The 20,418-nt window shown below is 38.7% G+C and overlaps 7 protein-coding genes across 8 annotated transcripts; all 7 read left to right on the top strand.

Annotated features, from left to right (window-relative positions):
* Window positions 1-48: 48 nt before the first annotated feature.
* On the top strand, window positions 49-2,247 carry LOC143341255 (odorant receptor 10-like). Its single transcript, XM_076764055.1, has 5 exons — window positions 49-998; window positions 1,181-1,280; window positions 1,383-1,493; window positions 1,580-1,735; window positions 1,809-2,247. Exons 1-5 carry the CDS (start codon window positions 181-183, stop codon window positions 1,857-1,859), a joined length of 1,236 nt encoding a protein of 411 aa, XP_076620170.1. The 5' UTR covers window positions 49-180; the 3' UTR covers window positions 1,860-2,247.
* A 283-nt stretch (window positions 2,248-2,530) lies between these two features.
* LOC143341270 (odorant receptor 4-like) lies at window positions 2,531-5,162 on the top strand. The gene is made up of 5 exons (XM_076764077.1): window positions 2,531-3,674; window positions 3,961-4,060; window positions 4,145-4,255; window positions 4,584-4,739; window positions 4,811-5,162. Exons 1-5 carry the CDS (start codon window positions 2,857-2,859, stop codon window positions 4,859-4,861), a joined length of 1,236 nt encoding a protein of 411 aa, XP_076620192.1. The 5' UTR covers window positions 2,531-2,856; the 3' UTR covers window positions 4,862-5,162.
* A 554-nt stretch (window positions 5,163-5,716) lies between these two features.
* On the top strand, window positions 5,717-7,643 carry LOC143341272 (odorant receptor 4-like). Its single transcript, XM_076764079.1, has 5 exons — window positions 5,717-6,581; window positions 6,708-6,807; window positions 7,151-7,252; window positions 7,329-7,484; window positions 7,550-7,643. Exons 1-5 carry the CDS (start codon window positions 5,803-5,805, stop codon window positions 7,601-7,603), a joined length of 1,191 nt encoding a protein of 396 aa, XP_076620194.1. The 5' UTR covers window positions 5,717-5,802; the 3' UTR covers window positions 7,604-7,643.
* LOC143341271 (odorant receptor 82a-like) lies at window positions 7,608-10,419 on the top strand. The gene is made up of 5 exons (XM_076764078.1): window positions 7,608-9,026; window positions 9,391-9,490; window positions 9,872-9,982; window positions 10,051-10,206; window positions 10,287-10,419. Exons 1-5 carry the CDS (start codon window positions 8,224-8,226, stop codon window positions 10,335-10,337), a joined length of 1,221 nt encoding a protein of 406 aa, XP_076620193.1. The 5' UTR covers window positions 7,608-8,223; the 3' UTR covers window positions 10,338-10,419.
* A 386-nt stretch (window positions 10,420-10,805) lies between these two features.
* LOC143341379 (uncharacterized) lies at window positions 10,806-17,748 on the top strand. The gene is made up of 11 exons (XM_076764267.1): window positions 10,806-11,608; window positions 11,696-11,795; window positions 11,882-11,992; window positions 12,075-12,230; window positions 12,297-12,346; window positions 15,332-16,153; window positions 16,253-16,352; window positions 16,454-16,564; window positions 16,641-16,796; window positions 16,873-16,925; window positions 17,008-17,748. Coding segments are annotated over exons 1-11 (2,463 nt in total). The 3' UTR covers window positions 17,009-17,748.
* LOC143341263 (uncharacterized) lies at window positions 12,985-14,547 on the top strand. Of its 2 annotated transcripts, XM_076764068.1 has the most exons (3): window positions 12,985-13,690; window positions 13,763-13,862; window positions 14,191-14,547. In XM_076764068.1, the coding sequence occupies exons 1-3, from the start codon at window positions 13,116-13,118 to the stop codon at window positions 14,320-14,322; spliced, it is 807 nt and encodes a 268-aa protein (XP_076620183.1). In that variant the 5' UTR covers window positions 12,985-13,115; the 3' UTR covers window positions 14,323-14,547. The 2 variants fall into 2 exon arrangements, with proteins under 2 accessions (XP_076620183.1, XP_076620181.1); XM_076764066.1 differs by having other exon boundaries at window positions 13,763-14,325.
* Window positions 17,749-18,216: 468 nt separating the features above from the next.
* LOC143341378 (odorant receptor 10-like) lies at window positions 18,217-19,352 on the top strand. Its single transcript, XM_076764266.1, has 4 exons — window positions 18,217-18,623; window positions 18,701-18,800; window positions 19,064-19,219; window positions 19,296-19,352. The coding sequence occupies exons 1-4, from the start codon at window positions 18,217-18,219 to the stop codon at window positions 19,350-19,352; spliced, it is 720 nt and encodes a 239-aa protein (XP_076620381.1).
* Window positions 19,353-20,418: the final 1,066 nt, after the last annotated feature.

Here is a 20,418-nt window from a genome sequence, read left to right as displayed (position 1 = left end):
AAGTGGCAAATTGAAAATGTGTTACAATGAAGGCTCGAATCAGTTCTCTTCCATATTCTGTTACATGTGTGTTCCCTTCCGAGTAGAATCAGAAATCAAGCGCAGGCGCAACATTGGTTGCCCGCGAACTGTCATTAAACCGCGCGCTTGCAGTATCAAGCGAGCGTTCAAGCTTTCACGATGCAAGCACCAGAAATGACGATACCAAAGTCTCAAGCAACGGACCGCGAGTACGAAAAGTACGTGAATCTAAGCATTCGGTGGAATCGATACCTTTTGAAATCGATGGGTGTCTGGCCAGATTCGCGCGATACTTCAAGAACGGAAAAATACATCAAACTGCAGATAAATATCGTTTGTTACGGTTTAATAAGTTGCATCTTTATACCGTATGTCGTTTACGGTACACTGGAAGTGGAGGATGTCTACACTAGACTAAGGCTGTTCGGTCCATTGAGCTTTTTTGTAATGGCGTACTTGAAATATTATTCTCTAATCTCTCACGGGGATGACATTCGCGAGTGCATTGAACGCATCAAATGGGACTGGAGGAATATCGAGCATTTCGAAGATAGACGCATCATGGTGGACAATGCAAGTTTTGGAAGGCAATTAATGAAAATCTGTATGTTCTTCGTGTACGGCGGTTTCGTTTTCTACTATATCGCAGTACCTATTAGCGTCGGGAAGATTACAGACGAGAACGAAAATTTGACTTTCATTCCGATGTTATTTCCCATCTCAAGATACATAGTCGATGCTCGGAACAGTCCTGCCAATGAGATCCTCTTTTCGATTCAGTTTTTAGGGGGAACCCTGATTCATGGAATCGCAGCAACCGGATGCAGCCTAGCTGCTGTTTTCACGATTCATGCTTGTGGACAAATGAAAGTTTTGATGTGCTGGCTGGGCTATTTAGTAGACGGCCGAGCAGATATGTGCAAAACCGTGGATGGTAGAATAGCGAATGTCGTCAGCCAACATGTTCGTGTACTGAAGTGCGTAAAATAAATCCTTCTAAAGGCCCGTAGAGCGTACTTTATTCAATTCGAAGCATTAATGATTATTATTGCGAAAGAAAGCTTGTCGAACGATTAGACTTCCTCGACAAATTCTGCAATACGAATCAAAGAGAGAAGAGGATGTCGGATTTTTCGGTTTCACTATTTGCAATTTGCAGGTTTTTATCGGTTACAGAGAAAGTGCTGCAACAAATATCGTTCATTGAATTTACGGGATGCACGATGAATTTATGTCTTCTTGGGTATTATATTATTATGGTACGCGCGAAATACGCTAACAAGTAAAACTGAACATTCTGAATATAATTTTGATGTGCTACAGTCAGCGTTAATACACGTATTCTCCTCTTGGCATTGCAGGAATGGGATTCGAACGATCTAACTGTTTCTGCGACGTACTTCATCATACTCATGTCTTTTCTCTTCAATATCTTTATATTTTGTTATATAGGCGAACTCGTCATGGAACTGGTAAGTGAATAACGAATACTTTCAGATTTTAACACAGTTTGCAGCGCAACGTTAAAATAAATTAAAGCGAAATATATGTTTCATAGAGCAGACAGGTTGGCGAGATGTCGTACATGATTGATTGGTACCGATTAGTAGGAAGTAGAAGGCTCAGCTTCGTTTTGATAATAGCTATGTCAAATTCATCGATTAATCTTACTGCTGGAAACATTGTCATTTTATCTCTCAGCACTTTTGGCGATGTAAGTATTTAAACATTATTATTGAGATAGTTTATCTGGGAATAAAAACCGGACATATCGAATAAATATGTAGGTTGTTAAAACATCCGTCGCTTTCTTGAATATGTTGCGAGCTGTGACGTGACAGTTTCTCGCCATACTCAAAACGATGCAAACAAAGTACTTATTGCGAAGACTGATATTTCGTAATTTTAAGGAACACCACATGTATCGTATGCTTTTATTGTAGTATCAGAAATTGAATGATAATTATGTTTTATAGCAATCAACGCTGTTTTTCTACATCATTGATATGCAAACTTTTAGTGTCAAACGAACGCTCGAGCTTTAAACGTTTCTCCACGATCGCCTAAACACTTGACGACCAAAGAAATAGCCGATTTAAAAATATTATAATTATGTTTTGATAAGTTTTCGTTTCATACTTGCGGTCTGTACGCATTGCTGGAAGTGGATCGTGTCTGCGACAAAGTAAAACTCTTTGGTCTGTTGAGCTTCCGTGTAAACCATCAAGCGCATCTGGATTCAAATAAAACATTCTAAAGTCAAATACGTTATATGGTAATGTTACGAATCGAAGCTAGATGGATTTTATTACTATCTGAGTGTTGGGGACAAACTGATGTTTGATTACCACGGCGTAGGTATTTTAGCGTCCAGGGTAATAACGTAATACGACGTACTTTGCCCTATTCGTTTTAACATAGACATATGTGCGTGTAACACGATCAGAGTTGTGCAAATTTTATTCGCGCACATTTCTTTCGCTTGTAATATTTACAAAATTGCTTATGATTTTATTGTATTAGTGTAATCAACACTTTATCAAATGAATGCTCATAAACTCGTATCATGCATAAATTAATAGAACCGAATCTGTTGAGCTTAAGGTTTGTTGCTCGTAGACAAATCAATTTATCGATGTTGGAGAGTTATCGGTCTCGTGCCCGCACTTATAATGCATAAAGCGACAAACTGGAAGCGGGCTACGATGAAGGGTCGAACTCTTTGGAGATAGCTAGGTTTGTTCTGAGAATCGAGCGCAAGCGCAACATTGTTTTCCTGCGAACCGTCATCAGACTACGAGCTTTCAGTATCAGGGGAGCTTTCGAGCATTAACGATGCAAAAGCCAATGACAAGCACTACGAAATATCTGCCAACGGCGGAGGAGTGCGAACAATATATAAATCTGAGCATTCGATGGAACCGGTGGCTCCTGAAACCGATGGGTGTCTGGCCACATTCCTCTAGTAATTCGCGAATAGAGAAATGCTTTAACCGACAGATAAATGTCATTTGTTTCGGTTTGATAAGTTTTCTTTTCGTACCCTGTGGCCTGTACGTGATGCTGGAAGTGGAGGATGTCTACAACAAACTCAAACTATTCGGTCCGTTGATTTTCTGCATAATGGCATATTTGAAATACTTTTCGTTGATCTTCCACGGGACTAACATTCGCGAGTGCCTCGACCGCATCGAACGGGACTGGAGAAACGTTAAACACTTGGAAGACCGAGACATTATGGTAGAAACTGCAAACTCTGGAAGACGAGTAGTGAAAATCTGCACTTTTTTCATGTACAGTGGTTTCGTATTTTACTATATCGCAGTACCTATTAGCGTTGGGAAGATTGCAGCAGAGGATGGAAATCTAACCTTCGTTCCAATGGTGTTTCCGTTCTCAAAATACATAGCCGACACCCGGCACAGTCCCGCCAACGAGATCCTCTTTTCGATTCAATTTTTAGGAGGCGCATTGATACATGGAATCGCGGCAGCCGGTTGCAGTTTGGCTGCTGTTTTTGCCGTGCACGTTTGTGGACAAATGAAAATTTTGATGTGCTGGCTGAATTATTTAATAACCGGCCGCGCAGATATGGCTAAAACCGTGGATAGAAGAATCGCGAACATCGTGAGTCAACACGTTCGAATACTGAAGTGTGTAAAATACAATTTTGTGTAGTAGAACTGTCTGTGCAAAGTGTTTCGAGATTATACATATGTCACGACTATTATAGCGGGATTTTACAAATTCTCCTCGACAAGTTTCAAACCTTTTGTCGGATGTCTGCCGACCCGAAGGTGTAGAAGCCGCCTATAAAAGTTACAAAACATGAATCGAAACACTTTGTTCATTGTAGCTGATGTGTTTGAAACTGTGCGATAGAATTCTGTACGCAATCACATTGTTAATCGTATGCCTAGAGAGTTTTTACAATTACAGATTTTTAACACTTATAGAGAAGGCAATGTCAGGAATATCTCTTGTCGAGGTCTCCGGTTGTACGTTGGATATGTGTCTTGTTGGATATTATATTATCGTGGTACGACGCATAGCGTTCAATCCGAATTGTACCTTTCTATTCAAATACAATTGTAGGTACATGTTCGCCTCTTTCATATTATAGGAATGGAATTCGAAAGATCTAACTGCTGCTATAACATACATCATAATACTTATATCTCTTACCTTCAATATTTTCATATTTTGTTATATAGGCGAAATTGTCGCCGAACAGGTAAAAGTATACAATTACAAAACATATAAAAATATAACTTTACATCGATAAGAAGAAATGTCAGAGTATAACGCTTACTTTTTGATCAGCTTTTGCATACTTGTATGTGTTAAGGTACCAAAGCTAATGGTACCCGGCTTTGGAGACAGACGGATTATTGTTTACACAAGATATTGAAAACATTAATCACGAATATGTCATAAACAATAATCCGTTTACCCCAAGAACCAGATACAATAATACAATAAGCTCAGGCTTCGATACAAACTCTACCTGTTTAGAGACTACGGTATCGATGAATATAAAAGAAACAAGTATTTTATGATAGTGTAGAAAAGTTGGCGAAATGTCCTACATGATTGACTGGTACCGGTTACCAGAAAATAAAAGACTCGGCTTAGTCTTGATAAATATGATGTCCAATGCGACGATGAAGCTCACCGCAGGAAATCTTATCAAATTGTCTCTTAACAGTTTCAGTGTCGTGAGTATTCAAAACGGAATCATAAATGGTGTAGGTATACGAATAGTAAAAATCACTTTCCAAATCAATAGGTTATTAAAACGTCGGTTGCTTTTTTAAACATGCTGCGGACGTTGACGTGAAGTATACAGACAAAATCTTTAGACCGTGAAACAATTGTGATTCACGGAAATGTAAGTGAGAACCACTGAGACCCAAGACACAATTTATATCTAAGTGAGTGCATAATTTTGACAAAATTAACTATACACAAAGTATTAAGTGAACTGACAATACCAAATGATTCTCTACCTCTGCCCTAGATTATTTGGGTGGTCGCACCAAACATCAATGATTATATTTTTATTTAAGATACACGACAGTAACCATTTTTAAAATATTCGATGTAGTAGGTACAGTGGAATAAAATTATTTAAAACCCCATGATTGCGTTGAGCAATGTAATACGTTGACCGCCATAACATATTTGGGTTAATAGATAATTTACAAACGTGTTTCACAGCACAGCAATTATAAAATAACGACATACTATGGATATACATAGTACTGTTCAGTGTCTATAAGGATAATAACCGTTGTTGCAAAACTATTCGTAATATTATAGTTTCATAATTTTCTTACCAAGATAAATAAATTGAGTGGCGAACCAAGGGACGTGATCCTCACGAAAAATACGTTCGATTCGTGCTGGGCGGTGAACGTGTCAATAGAATAACATTCATATCTCAACATAAACATCATCGCCCGCATTTGGACTATTCGACACGTACAGAGGATAGGGACAAAGTGGTTATCACTCACCTCGAAAAGGAAACGTCGAATAACTTGTACAATGTCCTTACCAGCAAAACTTCTTTTGCTCGTCGAACGTGTTTCGAAAAGAATATTCACGGGAGCACTAATCGATCATGTCGTATCGGTGTAACGCGAACTAGGCAACACGTCGAGACCAAGGATAGAAAAAAATTCGCGCATGCGTCAACTTTTGTCGAAGCAACTCTGTTGTGAGTTACTCGTTCATTTATGAATCGGTCTCCACGAAACAATCATATTGGACACAACAATGACCAACGTCGTTCATGTTCAAGACTACGAGTACACCGTGCAGGTGAATCGTTGGTTCCTAAAACCGATAGGGGCCTGGCCCAAACTAACCGAGTCCACATGGGCCGAGAGGATCCTCGTGAAACTGTTGAACCTCGTCTGTCATACGTTGGTCGTCCTCACGTTCCTACCCTGCGCGTTATTTATCCTGTTCGAGGATACGAGCATGGAGGCGAGAATGAAAGCGGTCGGCCCGATGAGCCACTGGCTGATGGGCGAACTGAATTATTGCTGTTTGCTGGGAAGAATGAACGACGTTCATTGTTGCTTGAAACACGTTGAGAGCGATTGGAAGACGGTCGGAAAACCGAAGCATCGCGAGCTGATGTTGCAAAACGCGAAAGTTGGTCGTTTCATCGCGTGCGTAGCCGCGTTATGTATGAACATCAGTGTCCTCTCGTATAACATAGTCACGGGCGCGAAGACGACGGTGTTTCGCATCGGTAACGAAAGTCACTCGATGTACCTGTTGCCTTGTCCGTTTTATACGAAATTGATGGACATCAAGTACAGTCCAGTCAACGAGATCATCTTTGTCATGCAACTAGTTTCCGGTTTGATCGTTAATTTCGTGACGGTGGGTGCTTGCGGTTTGGCCGCTACGTTAGCGGCGCATGCCTGCGGCCAGCTGAACGTCGTCATGTCCCGATTGGACGATATTCTGAACACGAAGGCGCAACAATCGTCCGCTCGGAACAAATTGGCTTTCATCGTCGAACATCATCTACGCTCGTTAAGGTACCGTTCGTGTCATTCGTTCGATAGCATGTTTCGACGATGAAGTACGTTGAGGATCGTATACTATCATCCATGATATTGACGTAGAATTAGTGTTCTTTTTATTCATGAAAATATTAATTTCAGTCTTGTATTACGTATAGAAAAAGTTATGAATCTCATATGTCTTGTTGAGTTAGTGGGATGCACGTTCAACTTGTGCATGCTCGAATACTATATCCTTACGGTACGTTCAACACATCGCAACATGGATAAAACGAAGTAACTCGATGCCGATCACTTTTGGTGCGGGCAAAACAATTTGTCATTTAGAAACAACTTCTAGTAAGTCTTCGACCTCCTTGATCGGCTGCTGTTAAATACGGATATTATTAGATTAAGAAATCGAAACTTCGAAAGGAAGTCCCCCGAAAGTACATGTTTCCAGTATAGAAAAGATAATAATTTTAAGATCTATTAGGTATATTATGATTCGACATATCAAATGACGAAAAAAAGAAATACAGATTTATCGAGTATCTATGACATTTTCGAGCCACCACTTATTTAAACATTTTTTGACTTCCTAGGAGAAATCGAAGGAGACCGTAGCTTCGTACGCTATTCTATACGCATCCATGACTTTTAATATCTTTATATTTTGCTATATCGGTGAGAAACTCACGGAACAGGTAAACAACTGTTACTAAAAAAAACGTTAGACACGAAGAATGTTGTGTTTTATACCAATTATCCTTTTTGCGATAGTGCAAAAAGGTTGGCAAAATAGCATACATGACAAACTGGTATCGTTTACCTCACAAAACTGCTGCTGGTTTGATCCTAATAATCTCAAGATCGAGCCAAGTGACTAAAATCACTGCTGGAAAATTAGTCCATCTATCTATTGCAACTTTTGGCGACGTGAGTATTGGAACGAGAAAGAATTATCCTTAATTTTTTAGTCTAAAACGTTAATGGTATTCCAGGTATTTAAAACGTCTTTTACGTACTTCAATATGCTTCGCACAATTGCAATGTAAATTATCATATTCTCGAAATAGAACATTATGTACAACGTCGTGTAGATTCGTTAGAATAAAAAAAAGAAGAAATTCTCGTAGTTATTCGATGCGTTTCTAGTTGCAACGTGTTACACTGTCGTTGATAGAAATTCCTTATCGAATTAGCGAATATAGTTCGTTTATAATACGATTTGAAGTTATTTGTAAAATATAATGATCCAAGACATGCTTAAACGCGACCAAACTACGTTTCTAAGCGTCTACGATAAGCCACAAATGTTTCGTACACACTCACCGATTCAAGTTGCTGCAAGAGATGTATCATGTGCGTCATCAGAGGCTCAGAATACTCTTCTTCCACCTAGAAATAAGATTTTACATGAGAGAAAACTATTTGTTAGAATAAAAAAAAATCTAACATGATAGAACGCGAAATCGAGCCACTCTAAAACGTACTTTTGATACCTTCTAAACATAGCAGCGTTCGCCAACTGTAACATGTTGCACCGTCCAGACGAATCGATCAGCGAACCATCGTTCATAAAAATCTGCGCAAGCGTTAAGCCGTCATATTCGCCGACTCGTTCCGTTAAAAATGCTCGTTTCAGTAAGTTGCCGAGCTTCTACGAGTGATCACGATGATCGACCAATCTACGGTCATCGAGGCGAACCTCGACGATCTGAGCAAGTACAGTCTACAACTGAATCGATGGTATTTGAAACCGATAGGTGCCTGGCCACCGTCGCGATCCGCTTCTAGGATCGAAAAGATTATTTCGATCGTTCTGATCGTCATTTGTTACTGTTTGATATTGTTTACGGTAATCCCTTGCATGATGCACATCGTTTTCGAGGACGAGGGTATTTACAAGAAACTGAAAGTGCTCGGTCCTCTGAGTCACTGGTTCATAGGCGGTGTAAATTACACCACGTTGCTAATGCGCAGCAAAGAGATACGATATTGCGTGGAACATCTGGAGACTGACTGGCGGTTGATAACAAGACCGGAGGACCAACGAATAATGCTGAAAAGCGCAAAGTTCGGTCGCTACGTGGCGGGCTTTTGTGCAGCTTTCATGCAGGGTAGCGTTTTCGCGTATTGCGTGATAACGACATTCACTACGCATCTCGTTCGAGACGGTAATGAAACCAGGACTGTGCGTATGCTGCCTTGCGAATTCTACAGAAAGCTACTCAACGTCGAGACCAGTCCCACCAACGAACTTGTCATCGCCTCGCAATATTTATCAGGTTTCATCGTAAATTCCAGTGCAATTGCTGCTTTTAGTCTCGCCGTTGTCTTTGCGAGTCACGCGTGCGGCCAGTTAAACGTGCTGACGAATTGGATCACCGAATTCGTCAACGAGTACGGAGAACAACCAAAGGAGATCTACTGTAACAAGATCGGAGTGATAGTAGAGCATCATCTTAGAGTGTTGAGGTACGTTGACCCTATTCTCTTCCGATTTTTACTCTCCTACCTACAACGAAAGAAAGTTTTAACCCTGCTCTGGTACTACTTCCACATCTTTTCTGATCACATTTAGTCTTAAAAAAGAAAAAAACAAATCTTCTAGAATGTACGTACAGTGGCGAATATATGTTAGGTCATGTTATAAGTCGTGTCAAAAGACCTGAAAATATTGTAAAAACATAATTGGAATCGTGTGTACTTGAGTATAGAAAACAGCCTGTAATGATTGATTTGGACCACACGATATATTCATCGTTTGTAAAAATTGTGAGAAGGAAATGCTTATGACTAGTAAACTTTAGCGACTACTGTGTGTATGTATTAATTGCAGCTTGATATCGCGCATCGAAGTCGTGATGAATCGAATATGTTTCTCGGAATTGTTTAAGTGTACACTGAATATATGCATGCTTGGATACTACATTCTCATGGTATGCTAAAAATGCTAAGAAATGTATTATTATTGTGTAATACATATTCATCGAGCGGTATATGTATATTATTTTGGCACACTACACTGTCAAAAATTAAGGACAATTTTACATAAATTAATTCTACGTACGAATTCAGTTTGCTTACATTTACCTCGGGAAATTGTATTCCCCAGTAACAAATACTTGCAATTATCCAATTCATACTGCACCGACACTGCAAACAGAAAGATTATATATTCAAAATACACGAAACTACTTGCGAAGCTTTCGCATTACTTTTTCATACGCAACTGCATTTATTCATCTATCATTTCTTTAACCATTTCTAAGAAATTCTTCCGATTCTTTTGAAAAGGGTAAAAGTATTTATTTTTCTAGGAATGGAACTATCACGACATTAAAAATCTAACTATATATTTTATGATACTGTTTTCTATGTCTTTCAACATGTTTATAGTCTGTTATATCGGTGAAGTACTGACAGAACAGGTAACGGAGACACGTAGGAGCAACTAATTAATGATACCATCGAGATTCACCGAGTAAATTCTTAATAGTGCAAGAAGGTTGGTGAAATGGTTTACATGACAAACTGGTATTATTTGCCTGCTAAAACTATCCTCGACTTACTATTCATCATCGCGAGATCAAGCGTTGTCATTAAAATCACTGCCGGAAAGATAATTCATATGTCTGTTTACACATTTGGTCACGTAAGTACGTTTGTTGTTAATATCGATAGCTACTAGTCTATCGAACGTTATTAATTTCATAAGATCGTGTGTTATTTCAGATGGTAAAAACTGCTTTCGCATATATAAATCTATTGTGGCAAAATACGTGACACGAACGCACGTGTGCAGAGTTGTAGATGAATTTGCATGATTCCGTACAGAATGTACAATAACGATGTTACTTATAAAATACAATGATTAAAGGATCATTAGACACTAACGAATCATTTGTATTCAACTAAATAACATCGCTCCTTTATTCGTCAACGCCATTCTTTCGCACTACAACGAAAATCCTTTTACTAGAACGTATTATGTATAATATTGTTCTGAATTTCTTTTACGTATATCCACATATCGTTATGGTGATTTTATTAGATACCTGTACACTGTAGTGCCTCGACGAATCAACTGGTGGCTCGGAGACTTCAACTGCACTGGCATATCCCTCGAATGTATATTATTACGAACCAAAGTGGTAAGCACATGCGCAAACCCAATACTTGGGCAATCAATATAAAACTTTATTTATCGTTGTACCTGTCACTGGAGTGTATACTTTCCACCGACTAAGTATCATGACTGGCTCAACCAATTCTTCGGATAGAGATTGGATGTATAGCGTTCAAATAAATCGTTGGCTGCTGAAACCGATCGGCGCGTGGCCGCTTTCGTTATGCACCAGTACAACGGAGAAAATAAATTCCGTGGCTCTGACGTTCGTAAGTTGCTTTCTCATAGGATTTCTTCTCGTCCCGTGCGCTCTGTGTACTTTACTCGATCAAACGGCCGATCTGGATACGAAAATAAAGATGACTGGCCCGCTCAGTTTCTGCATATCGTCCGCGATCAAATACTACATCTTCCATATGCGTAACGCGAAAATAAGCAAGTGCATCCAAGAAATTCGCTCCGACTGGGTCCGGATAAATTCGGAGCGTTGCGATCAGGACAAGAAGATCATGATCGAGAGCGCGAGGTTCGGTAGATCGTTGGCCGTTTTTGCCGTGGGATTCATGTACTCGGGCGGATTTTCTTATACCATCATCATGCCTTTGGTCACAAAGAGAATGGAAATCATCGACAACGAAACAGTTAGGGCTCAGGCTTTTCCGATCTACCGAGGCCTATTGGATCCACGGACCAGTCCTTCGTTCGAGATCGTGCAATTTACGCAATTTTTGGCAGCGTTCGTCTTATACGCCATCACTTCCAGTGCTTGTAGCCTAGCCTCGGTGTTCGCCATGCACGCGTGCGGACAATTCAAGATCCTTACGAGTAAACTCAACGAGTTAGTTGACGACCTATCGAAAACAAACAAATTGGTGCCTTACAAGAAACTATTAGGAGATATCGTCGAACGTCATCTACAGATACTTCGGTAAATAACTTTGAAATATTGTCGAAACACGAAGGCACCGTTCGATACTGGAAAGATCGCGATTATGAGAAATCGGTAATTTTACAGTTTTATATCTGAAATCGAAGAACTTTTTAACGAAATAAGCTTGATCGAACTCATTGGATGCACGATGAATATTTGTTTCCTAGGATATTATTTACTCACGGTAGGATATATGCTGAATGTTGTATTTTAACATCGGATTTATCTTGTTTAAATCACGATTGTCATATTCTGTTGTCAGTTTTGTAGGAATGGGAACAAAGTGAAACTATAGGAACACTAACCTATTGCACGTTACTTATATCCTTAATGTTTAATATTTTCATATTGTGCTACAATGGTGAAATTTTGTCCGAACAGGTATTTCACTGATAGTAATGATTATTGTTCCTCGCCTAAAATTAAATATAAAACATCTATGCGTTTCGTTTCAATATCGTAGTGCAAAGACATCAGCTTGTCAGCGTATATGATCGACTGGTATCGTTTGCCGGGGAAGGACGCGCTTGATTTGGTACTGATATTCGCTATATCGAACTTCTCTATCAAATTAACAGCTGGAAAGTTAGTTGAGTTGTCCTTAAACAGTTTCTGCAGCGTAAGTAAACCAAATTCTATTATACGATACGAGAATATCTTTCTATTAAAATCTTCCCTATTATAGGTAATAAAATCATCGATGGCATATTTGAGTCTGCTTCGTACGCTGACCATGTGAAAAATCAGTTCTTCGATCGATCATAAATCAACGTACATATTTTGGAAACTCGTTTTACTACAAGGTCGAATATCTAACCTACTTTCGTTAAAATATAGAAAAGATATAGAGAACTACGAGCATCGTGCATGTAGAAATTATTTCAGAATTTTACCTTTCGTCTTTCACGATGAAATTAAAAATCGTAAATGTCAATTTTCATGGAAAAATTTTCGCTTTCATTTCCGAATAATTCAAGGTGCGTTTATAAATAATATAAACAGTTTCTTAATCACATTTTCTTTCCTCGTCGCTAAAACAACTATCTATCGATAAACTAAATTGCCTTTTGTTTATTGGTCGTGAACCATTCGTTGGCGAACCGTAAACGGCCGATAGCAGCAACTCGCGTGTTGCTACATTGCTATCGATCAGAAAATAGAGTTTCATTCACTGGAGATATCATCGTTGCGCTTGCGTCCGATTCAACCTGTATGTCAGTTCCGTGTGGTCGTTCAGTCCACGACGCGCACCGCGGGCGTCAGGATGCGTCGATTGTCTACCCTTGACGACCTGCTGCGGAACGACCAATACGAGAACGACATACATTACGCGTTTCAATTATGTCTTTGGATTCTGAAGCCGATCGGCATCTACCCTCTTATCTACAGCCGTGCAAACAAACTCCAACGCACGGTATCGGTGGTGTTAATACTGATATGCTGCTCTGTCGTGCAATTCGTCATCATACCTTTCGGTCATTATATTCTATTCTACGAGAAAGACATGAACACGAAGATCAAATTCCTCGGTCCTCTCGCTTTCTGTCTGACATCGTTTTTCAAGTACGGTTGCTTGGGTTTCAAGGGACCAGCCTTCGAACGCTGCATCGAACATGTAGAGAAAGACTGGAAATTTTTGCGGGACCAGGATCATCGTGCCATCATGATCAGACACGTGATCATGAGCCGTAATCTCATCACTCTGTGCGCCGTTTTCTTGTACACTGGCGGTTTATCCTACCACACGATCATGCCGTTACTGTCGAGAAACGAGAACAAGAACGGCACTACCGTCAAACCGTTAACTTATCCTGGCTACGAACAGTTTTTCGATATCCAGAAGAGTCCCACGTACGAGATCGTATACTGTATGCATTGCTTGTACGTTCTGGTAACCGGTAACATCATGATGGCGGCGTACAGCTTGACCGCCATTTTCACGAGTCACGCTTGCGGACAGATAGAAATACAAACGTCTCGGCTAAAACGCTTGACCGAGAAAAACAGATCCGCGGTAAAGTGCGTTCGCCCCGAAGACGATTTAGCGATCTTCGTGAAAAATCACGTTGAGATAATAAGGTAAGACAGATTGTTGTCTTCGAAATCGGTATCGATTACAGGTTTGTTGGAGTAGGAACCATGAAATTTCAGATTTACGAAAAACGTGGAGGAAGCGTTGCAGGAGATGTTGTTAATGGAAGTAATAATGTCGACTTTACTAATATGCTTGCTCGAATATTACTGCATGATGGTAAAAAACCGTGGAACACTGATCGTTAAATATGAGCGTAGACGAATACGTTGGTCACGATGCGGTTTTGTCGCCCCTTTCTATTCCCCGAATAACTTTCAACAGTCTCAATATACAGGAAGTTTCTTCGTCATTACGGTCGTTAATCGACTCTAAAATTAGTGAACAAGCTACATACACCACAGCTTAGTAAACAATAGATCTGGAAACAGAATCGCAATCGTGATCGGTAATCGCTTGTCTAGATCAATCTTTAGCGAATAATTTTAAACTAAACATTTCTACTATCGTACTATAGAAACGTACTACAACTGTTAACATCCTTTAGGAATGGAAAACTAGCGATTCCATCGCGATACTAACTTACGCCATTCTATTGGGTTCTTTCATCTTCAGCATTGCCATATATTGCTACGTGGGAGAACTTCTTCTTGGACAGGTATCCGTAAGAAACGCGTAATTAGGTTCGTTCATGCCTGGTCACCCTGTGTATACTCATTGTTCATCGTATTTTTGAACGAAGACGCGAGGATGTTTAACCTTTGGCATAATAGACATGAGTCTTGTATCAGGGTAGCAAAATAGCGTCAGCTTCGTACGAAGTCGACTGGTATAATCTGCAGGGAAGAACAGCACGTGGTATCGTTTTGTTGCTCGCTATATCGAAATATCCACCTAAACTAACGGCTGGCAAGATAATTGATCTGTCGTTGAACACGTTTGGTGTTGTAAGTAATTTGTGTCCCGTAGACGACACTTGGCAACAGAAATCTTTCGTAATTGAAATTTTCATAATTTTCAGGTGTTAAAGTCATCCTTAGTTTACTTAAATATGCTCCGAACTATCATCGATTTTAATTAAAATTATCAAGTAAACTCCCATACTTTCGAATCTACAAAAAGAAAAGCAGAGTTCGATTAGAAAAATATACATATAAAATGTACAAAGCACTGGTATACGTATGTATATGTATACAGGATGCGGTAGGATTCGTGATACAGACTGTAAAAAGGCTGTAAAACTATAAACATTTTTCGTGTCAAGCTTCACTTTTGAGAACATCGATTGAAACTTATTTGCAAAATATCTCAAATGAAAAAGATTTACACGAAATTATTCCGCCGCACCGTGTATATCATACAGTGTTTCATAACAATTAAAACTACCAAAAGTATAATAAAATGCACGAACGTACGTAAAAGACGACGTAAAAATTGACTTATTTAATTAATCGAACGAACTGTTGATAATCTTTTTGCACCGATTCTGCGCTTGCGATTCTCAAACACGATTCTACCCGATCAATATGCTTATAAATTAGAAAGAATCCCGCGCACGGTTATGGAGAACAGCTTAAATTGTTCCGAACTCGTATACAGCTCGCAAAGTAAAATGTTTACGCGCTTGCGTTGAAACAATGTTGTCTCGCAATTTTCTGCCGCGACGTTCAGTCGATGGCGTACCGCTGAAGCATCACCATGCATAATCGATCGTACAACCGAGTCGTTGGTCTTCCGAACAACTCCAATTACGAAAGCGATATAAACTACACTTTAGAAATGTGCCGATGGGTTTTAAAACCGATCGGCGTCTGGCCGCTCATTTACACTCGTACTAGCAGACTGGAGAAACTTGTTTCGATCGCATTGCTGATAATATGTTTCGTCTGTTTGTTATTCATCATCGTACCTTCCGGTCACTACATCTTTTTCGTGGAAAAAAACATACAGATAAAAGTGAAGTTGCTCGGTCCTGTCGGCTTCTGCCTGTCGTCTGCGATTAAATACTGTTATCTTAGCCTGAAGGGCACAGTCTTCGGACATTGTATCGCTCACGTGGAAAAGGACTGGAAGATGGTGAACGACCCCAGTGATCGTACCATTATGTTAAAGTACGCGTCTATCAGCCGAAATCTCATCGCCTTGTGTGCCATTTTTCTTTACAGCGGTGGTATGTCGTATCACACCGTGATGCAGTTCCTGTCCAAGGACAATGTCAAGGAAAATTCAACCGTAAAACCATTAGCTTACCCTGGCTACGACCAGTTCATCGATACTCAGTCTAGCCCATCTTATGAAATCGTATTTTGCGTTCATTGTTTATCCGCCATGATTATGTACAGTGTTACAACGGCCGCTTACAGCTTAGCCGCGATTTGCGTCACGCATATCTGCGGTCAGATCCAGATTCAGATATCACGATTGGAGAACTTGATCGAAGGAAGGCAGGGAAAAACCACCTACGACGACCATTTGGCCAATATTGTTCGAGATCATGTCGAGATCTTGAGGTAAGAGGTACGGTTAACTGTTAAATACGGTATTCTAATTTTTCTTACGTTTTATAAAGCGCATGAACTTTCGAAAGTCGGTCACCATGGACATTTCAGATTCTCGAAAAACATCGAAGAAGCTCTTCGCGAGATATGTTTGATGGAAATCGTGGAGTCTACAATGGTCATATGGTTGCTCGAATACTATTGCCTAGTGGTAAAAAATTGTATCAATCGCAATCTTCTTAAATTACAAGTTCGATGCATCGATCTCTTCTTAATTTATCAAATGTTTATCGGTGTTGCTCTGTGTTCTAGGAATGGCAAAATAGCGACGTGGTTGCAATATTTACATACTTTATTTTGCTGATCTCCTTCACTTTCAATATACTCATATTTTGTTACATAGGAGAAGTTCTATCCGAACAGGTAATTTACGAAAAAGTTGTGTCCAACTTAATAAAGCTCGATGACTGTTGCGATAAACACTTTGCTGTTCTATTAGTGTAGCCAAATTGGCCCAGCCGCCTACGATATCGAATGGTACAATTTACCAGCAAAGAAAGCTTGCGGTCTTGTTCTGTTGAGCGCTATAGCGCTTTATCCGCCTAAACTTACAGCCGGGAAAATATTTCAACTGTCACTGAATACTTTCAGCTCTGTAAGTGACTTATTCTAAAGTAGTATTTCTCATTGAGAGAAGAATGCTCAAACAGTGAAGCCCTAATAATTTACAGGTGTTAAAGACATCGGCAATTTATTTGAATCTGCTTCGGACAGTAACTAATTGGTAATGAAACTTTCATTTGTTACTATTATCGTGATGTAACTGTCATTGTATACATAATACAATCAGCTTAAATCTTTTACAGATTGTCAACACGCCATATCCGTACAAACGTTTACGCGAAATAAAAGACTAATTAAAATCAACAACATCCCCACCCTCCCACCCACTCGTAGATTTATGTTCTCGTCGACAAATTTCTTTTATGTATATAGGGAAATGAAATTGTCGTACGACAAAAATCAAAATACGAGGATCATTCGATAAGTAAAGAGATAAATAACTTTTAATTTAATATCAATCTCATAGTATCGATTGATCGGTCCAGAAAAGTACGCAAAGAAAGAAACTATTTTAATCATACCTTATTCAACTTTCGGGTCCTTTCCGGTATCACAAGTCACATCGAGGAAATGTTTCATTTACTCGAATCGTTCCATTGTCCTGAAACACGTAAATACTAGTATGTATTATAATTAAAAATTCCACGTTTACACATATCTTCACATAGTAAACTATTTCTCGAAATAGTTTTTCTTTATACATATATCACTTATTTGTACAAAGTTATTGCAAATAAAACTAGGTATACAAATATCTTTTTGACGTACATAAAATATTACATTAAAATTTACTATCCAATGATTGTACAACAGAAATATAAAAGACAGAGTATCGAACGGACCAATGGCAATATCTTCTTTAATCTTTCATCAACATTCGACCATTCTATAAATCAACAATCTGCAAAAACTTGCCCGAAGTTACTGCACATACCTCCAAGTATCGCACGTGTACTTTTTGTTCGGGTCTTTGCGCTTGCGTTCAAACGATGGTGTACCGCAACTTGCGTTGCATCGTTCAGTCTAAAACGTGCATCAAAGTTTCAACCATGCATGATCGATCACGTAAGCAAGTTGTTGAATGTCAAGAGAACTTCAATTACGAACAGGACATAAACTATACACTAAAAATGTGCCAGTGGGTTCTGAAAACAATCGGTATGTGGCCTTTAATTTACAATCGTACTAGTAAATTGGAGAAACTTGTTTCGACCGGTTTGCTAATAATGTGTTTCTCCTGTCTGCTCTTCTTCCTTATACCTTGTGGTTACTATATGTTCTTCGAGAATAACACAAAGCTTAAACTGAAGCTGTTCGCATCGGTAATTTTTTGCCTGTCATGCACGATGAAGTACTGTTTTCTTGTTTTACAAGGAACAGGCTTTAAACGTTGCATTCTACATATAGAAAGAGACTGGAGAACTGTGAACAACCCAAATCATCGTAACATCATGTTACGATACGTAAACATCAGTAAAAATCTAAACATCTTGTGTGCCGCCTTCCTTTATACCGCTGGACTGTCGTACCACACCATAGTGCCACTATTCTCCAAGGGAAAGGCAAAAGTAAACAGCACGGGAAAATCATTAGCGTATCCGGTCTATGATTCATTCTTCGACACCAAGTCCAGTCCAACCTACGAAATTATTTTCTGTATTCAATTTTTTACCAGTCTCATAAGGTACAGCATTACACTCGGTGCGTTTAGTTTGGCCGTGCTTTGCGTAACTCATATCTGCGGACAAATCCAGATACAAATATCACGATTGGAGAACGTGGTTCAGAACACGAAAGACAAACATTCCAATCTCAACGCTTTTGCCATTATTGTTCGAGACCATGCTGAGATCTTAAGGTAGAAGGTTTGCTAGTTCCTCTTACGCTTCTGCAATTATACGAGCGTTACAAAATCCTCCTCAATGAACATTTTAGATTCTCTAAGAACGTCGAAGAAATTTTAGGCCAGATATGTCTGACGCAGATCATGGAGTCCACGTTGGTTATATGTACGCTCTTATTCAATAGCTTGAAGGTAACAAATTAATGTATCAATTTCTTCGTAGTTGCGTAAATCATTTACCAACAACGTCGTATTTTTAGGAGTGGCAAAATAGAAATATGATTGCAGTATCGACGTATAGTATTTATCTGATCTCCTTCACTTTCAATATATTTATATTTTGTTACACGGGCGAAATTTTGTCTGAACAGGTATTTACAGATATATCGCTATCCATTTACGTTATTTATCAGAAATCTATGATATATTTCTATGATATACTAATCTTCCATCAGTGTAGCCAAATTGGTCCAGCCTCTTATGACATCGAATGGTACAATTTACTACCAAAGAAAGCTCACGATCTTGTTCTCTTGAACGTGGTATCGCTTTACCCGCCTAAATTGATGGGCGGAAAAATAATCGAATTATCTATGAATACCTTCGGTGCTGTACGTGTTTCCTCCTGATATAATTTTATTTATTTAGGAAAGGATAGTTCAGTCCTTAAGATTTAACATTTTTTAGGTATTGAAGACATCAGTGGTCTATTTCAATCTATTACGGACACTTGCTGATTGGTAAAGAAACATTACTTTCATACCGTTATCGTGGCGCAATTATCATTGTGTAATCAAATTAAATCTTTTGCAGATTTTTTCTTTACCACATATATGAAACACATTTAGCGATTTACTCAAATTTATGTAATCCTGAGCCTTGTAATACAAATATCTGTCGAACGTTTTTATTGACCAACAATGATGTTTCAAATCAGTAAAACTGTTTTCGATGTACACTCTATACTTTATTTCTGGTTATTTTCAAATGATGTGGAGATAAAAAAATACTCCTATACAAAAATCGCTCCAAAATTATATTTATATTATACATATTACAGGTTAAAATATTTGTAAAATGCCTTTAGAACATTTATAAATAAACATAAAGCATTGTTATATAGTTAGAATTTGAAAAAAAAAATACTAATTGTAAGTCCAGAAGAGAGACTCAAACCTACGGTAAAAAAAACTTCCAGCGGTTCCGCAGTCGGACATTCTAACGTTGTGTCACCGATGCCATTGAAAACATCGTTGATTTTTTAGGATTTATTGCGCTCAACAGTTGCTTTTTTACTCGATAGGTCAAGAAAAATTGTACAAAAATATGATTTTCGTTTTCACCCCATTACTACTCCCACGGTTGCGATTTCAAGTTAAAAATTGGCACATAGAGTTTTTTTTTGATAAGCTATCGAATTACCCATCGTTCGTTCAATTCGGTTTAGGGGCACATTTGACCCCCTTATTCGGATATACCCTTTCATTGTTTTTAATTTACGATTACAACTCATTTTATAGGAAAGCGACTGCAGTTTGTACTAAACATATGACAAAGTATAAGTATATAGATGATTTATCAAAATTGTAGATCGTAATTAACTATACCATCGACGTGCAAAAGCCAATTAGGTAATTATTCGATTATTTGTCGGGGAAATTTGAATAGCTAAATCTGTTGCTCGACACACTGTGCCAAATAGAAAACTTTCTTTGATGTTAAAGTCTGATGAACCGTGAAAAATCAATACGTTTTTAAAAAGTACAATTTGTTTTAATAGTACCTATAGTAAAAAGTATTTCTCAATTGT

The sequence above is a fragment of the Colletes latitarsis genome, chromosome 4 (genome assembly GCF_051014445.1).
Source record: "Colletes latitarsis isolate SP2378_abdomen chromosome 4, iyColLati1, whole genome shotgun sequence".
Taxonomy (NCBI): domain Eukaryota; kingdom Metazoa; phylum Arthropoda; class Insecta; order Hymenoptera; family Colletidae; genus Colletes; species Colletes latitarsis.
Note: the sequence above shows the minus strand (reverse complement) of the source record. Positions and strands in the feature narration are given on the sequence as shown.